The sequence below is a fragment of the Chenopodium quinoa genome, unplaced genomic scaffold, assembly GCF_001683475.1.
Source record: "Chenopodium quinoa cultivar QQ74 unplaced genomic scaffold, ASM168347v1, whole genome shotgun sequence".
NCBI lineage: Eukaryota > Viridiplantae > Streptophyta > Magnoliopsida > Caryophyllales > Amaranthaceae > Chenopodium > Chenopodium quinoa.
Window position 1 is genome coordinate 752,612 of NW_018743369.1, and position 6,000 is coordinate 758,611.

Below are 6,000 nucleotides of genomic sequence, written 5' to 3' on the forward strand. Positions count from 1 at the left end.
TTCTGGAGAGTTGTAGAGGTATAATTTATCTCCCATAAAGTTAGCTCTAAGATTTTATTAGCACTTGCTGATACTTTTTCACTAGTGGAAAAAATCTCATTCATAACAGGCTATTTGTAACGGGCAAAGCTTTGCCCGTTACAATTAAGATATTCGTAACGGGCAAAATGGTGTCCGTTACGAATACTTATTTATTTGTAACGGGCAAAATAATGTCTGTTACGAATACGTATGTATTTGTAACGGACAAATAAGTGCCCGTTACAAATAAATAAGTATTCGTACCAGACACTATTTTGCCCGTTACAAATACTATATTACACGTAACTTGGCCCAACTTATAGAGGAGCCCATTACTTGGCTTTTTAGGGTTTCACCTAATAGCCGTCATTTCTCCTCTTCTCCTCTCTCCTCTCTCTCTTTCTCCTCTCCTCTCCTCCCCGTCATTCTCCTCTCATCCTCTCTCTCTCCTCCCCGTCCTTCTCTCCTCTCCTCTCATCTCCTCCATCAATCTTAGAGAAAAAAACTACTGCGCTTTCATTGTCGTTGTCAATGTCGAATTTGAATTGCGAGTTGTCTTCAATTTCACAGCCTCCATTTTCGAACTACTGCGCTTTGTCGTTGTCAATGTCGCTGTTGTTGACTATTCTTCCGGCGAAGTCCGATGACTTGCTTTCTGAATGGGAGAGAGTTTATCTTTCGATTGATCCTGGTGTTTTTCTACTTGATATCTCCTTTGTTCATGAGGACTCTAATCGCGGTACTCGGTTTCTATTTTTATTTTGCTTTTTATTTTAATTTGTTTTTGAATCATCTGATTTTTCTACTTTTTATGGCTTAATTTTCGTTTCAATTGATATTTTTTTGGCTGAATTAGTAAATTTTGTATAATCTTAATTTTCTAATATTTGTGGCTTAATTTTCATTTGAATAATTGTGTTTTTAGCTGATCTTTCATCACATTTTGAGTCTATTTTGTGTAATCTAATTTTCTAATATTTGTTATAATTATTGTTTTTTTTGGCTGAATTTTCATTTTGAGTAGTTTTTTTGCATTAACTGATTTTTCTAATGTTGTGGTTTAGTTTTCATTTGAATAATTGTTTATTTTTGGCTGAAAATTCATTTGAGTAGATTTTGTATAATATGGAATTCAGAATTGTGTTTTGTCACTCTGTGATATATTTTTTTTATTTGGTTGATGTGATGAACTTTTAATAGAATTTGAGTACTTTGAACAATTCAACAAATGCGCTATTATTGTGATTGTGAAAAATGAATTGGAGGTGTGATATAAAAATAATTATGAGAATTAGAGAGTACTTATTTCTGGATGAATGAATGGTGGTGTTCTTATGCTAGAAGGAGTGGGAAGAAGGGAGAGGAAATGTCATTAGTCGTTTCAAGCAACTAGTATATATACAGAGCTATGAAATCAGGAAGTGTTTGGTTGCATATTTTTTGGGTGACAATAGTCAATGCCTTTTGTCTCTAAGGTAATGAGTGCTTGCTTTTGTTACTTACCCTTATTCGATGAATTGGTGAAAAATAATAGTAATCATTTTCACTGATCGATTTGTTCTGGCTTTACAGGTCATATGGCCAGAGCAATGCCCCTCCTACTGTGTGAGGTTGATATTGTATGAATTACGTGATTTTGGGAATAAAACAAACTGTTGAGATGCCTTCATTAATGAAGGCTAATAGAGTAATAGCTAGTTCCTGATTCGGTGTGCTTGAAGGTCAAAGGAAGGATTTAATTCGCAGTCAAGTTTTGATGCTAAGTAGCCTTTAGGAAGAACATTGGTATGATAGTACTTCAGTCAAGGCTTTGAAGACAGGCAGAATTAAGTACCTTAATAATATAAATACATAAGAATTACTGCAATAGTTACTAATTAGAGGGTCTTGTCTCATGAATATGGACTATGGATTCCATTTCCTACATATTATGTTGTAGGTTCTACAATGTTGTGTTAGTTTTTAATTTTAAGTTCAAGTCCTATTTAAAAAAGTTGCCTGGCTCGTGTTATGGGATAAGATGGTGTGGGTTCCAGTGAAAGATAAATATTATATGCCTTAAAGCTGTCAATTTATATCACTAAGTATGAGGTAGAGAGAGTCAATTGTGGAGCACTGCCTGGTGTAAGATAGAGAATTGATCTGTTGGATACTTTATTGATTTATTCACCCTTTGCTTCTTTAACTTATGCTAATTCGTTCTGTAAAAAAATGGTTTTAACACTATCTAATAATGATTTATGAGGGGCTCATGTTTTCAATGATTAAACATGTGTGCTTTGCAGGAGAAAATTCCTATAGAGGAGGTGTTTGAGAGTTTGAGATGCTTAAGAGAAGGTCTGACTTCAGACGATGCAACCAATCGTCTTCAATTTTTTGGACATAACAAGCTAGAAGAAAAAAAGGTTTATCCATTGTTCTTTCACTCTTGAAGAAAATTAAGTACTAACTGTGTTCATTAACTTCCAGTCGATCTAATCAAGCTTTTTTCAGATCTGATACCGTTGAACTGGAATTAACACGAGAGCAAACTCTTGAAGTTTCTTGGCTTCATGTGGAATCTCTTCCTGGAGAATCTCTTCCTTTCACTAGGAATCATGGAGACGAGGTCTTCTCTAGTTCAACCTGTAAACAAGGTGAATTAGAGGCAGTTGTCATAGCTACTGTGATTTTTTGATTGATTTGAATTTTGATTTGTGGGTTTATGACTTATGAGGAATTTTGATCTTAATATGGTTAATAATGTATGAGTTGTATTGAAATTGTGATTATTTGTAATTTTTTGTCTGTTTGATTTCGATTTGTTAATATCTGATGTAAATTCGAAATGAACCTTTTTTTAGATGATGGGACTTATGCTATGAAGAAAGTATTGATTCAAAATAATAAGCAGCTGGACTTGTTGAGGGAGGAGATCCGAGTTTCCTCCCTGTTTACATATCCCAATCTACTTCCCCTTCTTGATCATGCTATCATCAAAGTCAAGGTAATCGACTGTGTTAAGGTCCTTCTCTTTTCCCCTCCTTGAGCTTTATGTATGTTATAAATCCGGATTACAAGGTGTTGAAACTTGAAAGCATGTATGCATGTACATAAATAAATCAATTATTTTGAATCCACAATCAATTATAAATCTCAGTGTAAGGCTTTTCAATACTTCCTGGAAGTTGTTTTAATCTAGTGTTGTTTCAGAAATTCAAAAGGATATCTCTATCTTTGTCTAGTGCATGTTGATATGCTTGAAAATTCAAACTTAAGTATCTTTTTCATCAGCTTTTTGTTCTTGTTCTTGGTTGCTGTATAGTAAAGTTGCTGATCATGATAACAATCTTGTAGCAGTGTAGTGGTCTCTCAATTTTGTAGATTGTGCATCTGCATATTCATATCTAAAAGTATCTTATAATTTAATATGTTTGCATTAATTAGGCCACTCAAGAGAAATCTTGGAAACATGAAACGTACCTGTTATTCCCAGTTCATTTGGATGGAACTTTGCTGGACAACTCAACCGCTATGAAAGCTAATAAGGCCCTTCTCGTGGATTTAAGTTTGGCTGAAGGTAGCTTAACTGTGCAATTTCAAATAAGTAAAACATAACGCCTTTAGAGGAAACAAGTGTAATTTTTTTTTTTCAAATCAGTAAAACAAGTGTACTTTAGACTTGGTTTAATTTAGTTGTTCTTTTAAAGTTTTAGTTATTAGTTTATTAATATTAATTGCATTTTTTTTAAGGAAATATAAATTGTATACTATATTTGTATAAAAATATCTACATATATCATTTAATGATAAAATGGTGTGGAAAATCCAGCATTTTGCTGGATTTTTTTTTTAAAATTTGATTAAGTATTCGTAACGGGCAAACCATGTCCTGTTACGGATAACGGGGTTATTCGTAACGGGCACTTGAAAAGCCCGTTACGAATAACCCGTTATTCGTAACGAGCACCTGAAAAGCCCGTTACGAATAATAGGTTAACGGGCTTTTCAGGTGCCCGTTACAAATAACAAAGGTCATCCGTAACGGCCGCATACGTAACAGACGCTGCCCGTTACGGATGGGCATTTTTTGCCCGTTACAGATGACCTTTTTCCACTAGTGTTTATCTTTTTTAGATCTGGTTCTACGAGTATTTTCCTTCAGTCGCGCCGGCGAGACCGTTGCCACGCGGGTTTCCAGTGAGCGCCGGCTGGGGAGGCCGCCACGTTCGAATGTCTACCGCCTATGTTCAAGAGCAGATCCTCTCGGTATGGTTTTTTGCATAGTTGAACACTTTTTTATTACTTTTAGTAGATTCTCATCTCATAGGCATTCTTCACAGGATCCTGATGTGCAGTACCGGTCGTAGAACGACTTGGTTATCCCTGGGTTAGCTGCGCAGCACACTGCTGAGCGTCGCTACTTCTTAGGGATGTATGGAGCGGTTGCATACCTTGGAGAGAGGATTGCTATTCAACACTCTTTAGATGCTTTCGTCGTTCCTGCTCCTCCGCCGCGTCACATGTTCAATGACGTTAGGCTGCTTTGTATGTAAGAGAGGGCTGACACCCCTTGGTGATCTCATGCGGTCCTAGGGCAGTGCTATGAGGAGGAGATGCTTCCGCTGTTAGCTCCGGCCCTTGTTCTGTTTGAGGAGGCGGCGATATGATTTTCATCTTTTACCTTTTGCTAAGTAGCCCCCAAGTGATGTTTTAATGTCTTTGGCTTGCTTTTGTCAGGCTGGGCCTACTAAGTTCGTGCCCCCTCGTATGTCTATCCAATACCAGGGGACATACGGGCCTATCGAGGAGATGATTCCTTCGGCTCCTGAGGATCATCACTTCGTAGAGCAGTCGATTCCTCGCCACTAGACTCGGGTGAGTTTATTTACTTACAATTTGTTCATATTTGTCATGCATCGTTACTGACTTTATTTCTCTGACAGTTCTCGCGCGAGGTGGTCACGACAATGGCACGGTGTATAGACGCCTTCCGGAGCCAGCTCGTCCGGATAAGGAATGTGGCTACGTGTCGTCGCGACGACGCTGTTCAGGAGGTAGCCTTTTCTCCTTATTTCTGTATTGTTATGCTTCTATTTTGATTGTTTCTGACTTGGTTTCTTCTTACAGGGTCAACCCATTTCTTCTCGTACCCGGACGAGACCTGAGGTTCGGAGAGAGTCGGCGAGGTCTAGCTCGAGGCGTCGCTGTACTGGTTCTGGCGATCGGGGTGGCGATCTGAGGCTGCTCGGACCGAGGCGGTGGAGGGCTTGGGCTCTTCATTCTAAGGGTGCACGTGCTCAGTCGGTAGGCCAGGGAGAGGCTACCTCAGCTCCTAGAGGTGGTGGGATGTTCGAGGTCGACTCGTCATCGCAGCAGCCTCAGCCTCTGTCGGTTCATCAGGACGACCTTGGGTGGACGGGTCTTGTGCTGAGTTTTCCTCCTCCATGGGAGACTAGAGCTGGAGCTGGTGGAGAGTATACTCCTCGTACTGCGCAGTTCTATGATATGATGGGCGTCTATCATCATCTGCGTCCTCTAGTGCCGTAGTTTATACCTGTGTTTTGTTTTATTTTGACTTGTATAGAACTTTGCCTAACTGACTCATTTATTAGACATATTTGTATATACATATTATTATCTATTTATTATAACTTTATTTATCTTGCATTTATTTTTCATTTTTATGTGCATATTTGTGTGTACAAAAATTGTGATAATTAATAATTTTGCGCAAAAATTCCGTCAATTTTATTATTGCGCGAAAATTCCGTCACTTTTATTATTGATGGAGGGTATCCGAATTTCTCCCCCAAAAAAAGAAAAAATGAAAAATAAAATTGGACTTTACAACAAACTTAAAATTAAGTCTGAATAAAATCCGAAAAAGAAAAAATCGAAATTAATCTATGAAATTAATTTATAAGGGACTAAGAAGGGATAAAATCGTAAAGCCATTGTACCGGTTTGAATCATAGCCGGAAAAAGTGGTTTTTGAAT

At 37.8% G+C, this 6,000-nt stretch overlaps 1 protein-coding gene across 6 annotated transcripts; it reads left to right on the forward strand.

The window, feature by feature from the left end:
- The first annotated feature begins 295 nt into the window (after nt 1–295).
- On the forward strand, nt 296–5,625 carry LOC110738083 (ATPase 11, plasma membrane-type-like). 6 transcript variants are annotated; one of them, XR_002514548.1, is made up of 8 exons: nt 296–1,496; nt 1,594–2,426; nt 2,515–2,657; nt 2,865–3,007; nt 3,448–4,269; nt 4,344–4,878; nt 4,947–5,057; nt 5,131–5,625. XR_002514548.1 is itself a non-coding variant. In XM_021918456.1 (5 exons), the coding sequence occupies exons 1-4, from the start codon at nt 665–667 to the stop codon at nt 2,883–2,885; spliced, it is 351 nt and encodes a 116-aa protein (XP_021774148.1). In that variant the 5' UTR covers nt 304–664; the 3' UTR covers nt 2,886–3,007; nt 3,448–3,691. The 6 variants fall into 6 exon arrangements, 1 of the variants encoding a protein (XP_021774148.1); XR_002514550.1 differs by having other exon boundaries at nt 296–760; XR_002514549.1 differs by having other exon boundaries at nt 297–1,806; nt 2,307–2,426.
- The last annotated feature ends 375 nt before the right edge of the window (nt 5,626–6,000 follow it).

Bases quoted from the DNA above. Each gene is read 5' to 3' on its own strand.
- LOC110738083 (XM_021918456.1), top strand. From the start codon at position 665: ATGACTTGCTTTCTGAATGGGAGAGAGTTTATCTTTCGATTGATCCTG. The intron at 2,427-2,543 runs GTTTATCCATTG...TGGAATTAACAC, and splicing joins ACAAGCTAGAAGAAAAAAAG to GAGAGCAAACTCTTGAAGTT. The intron at 2,658-2,864 runs GTGAATTAGAGG...ACCTTTTTTTAG, and splicing joins TAGTTCAACCTGTAAACAAG to ATGATGGGACTTATGCTATG.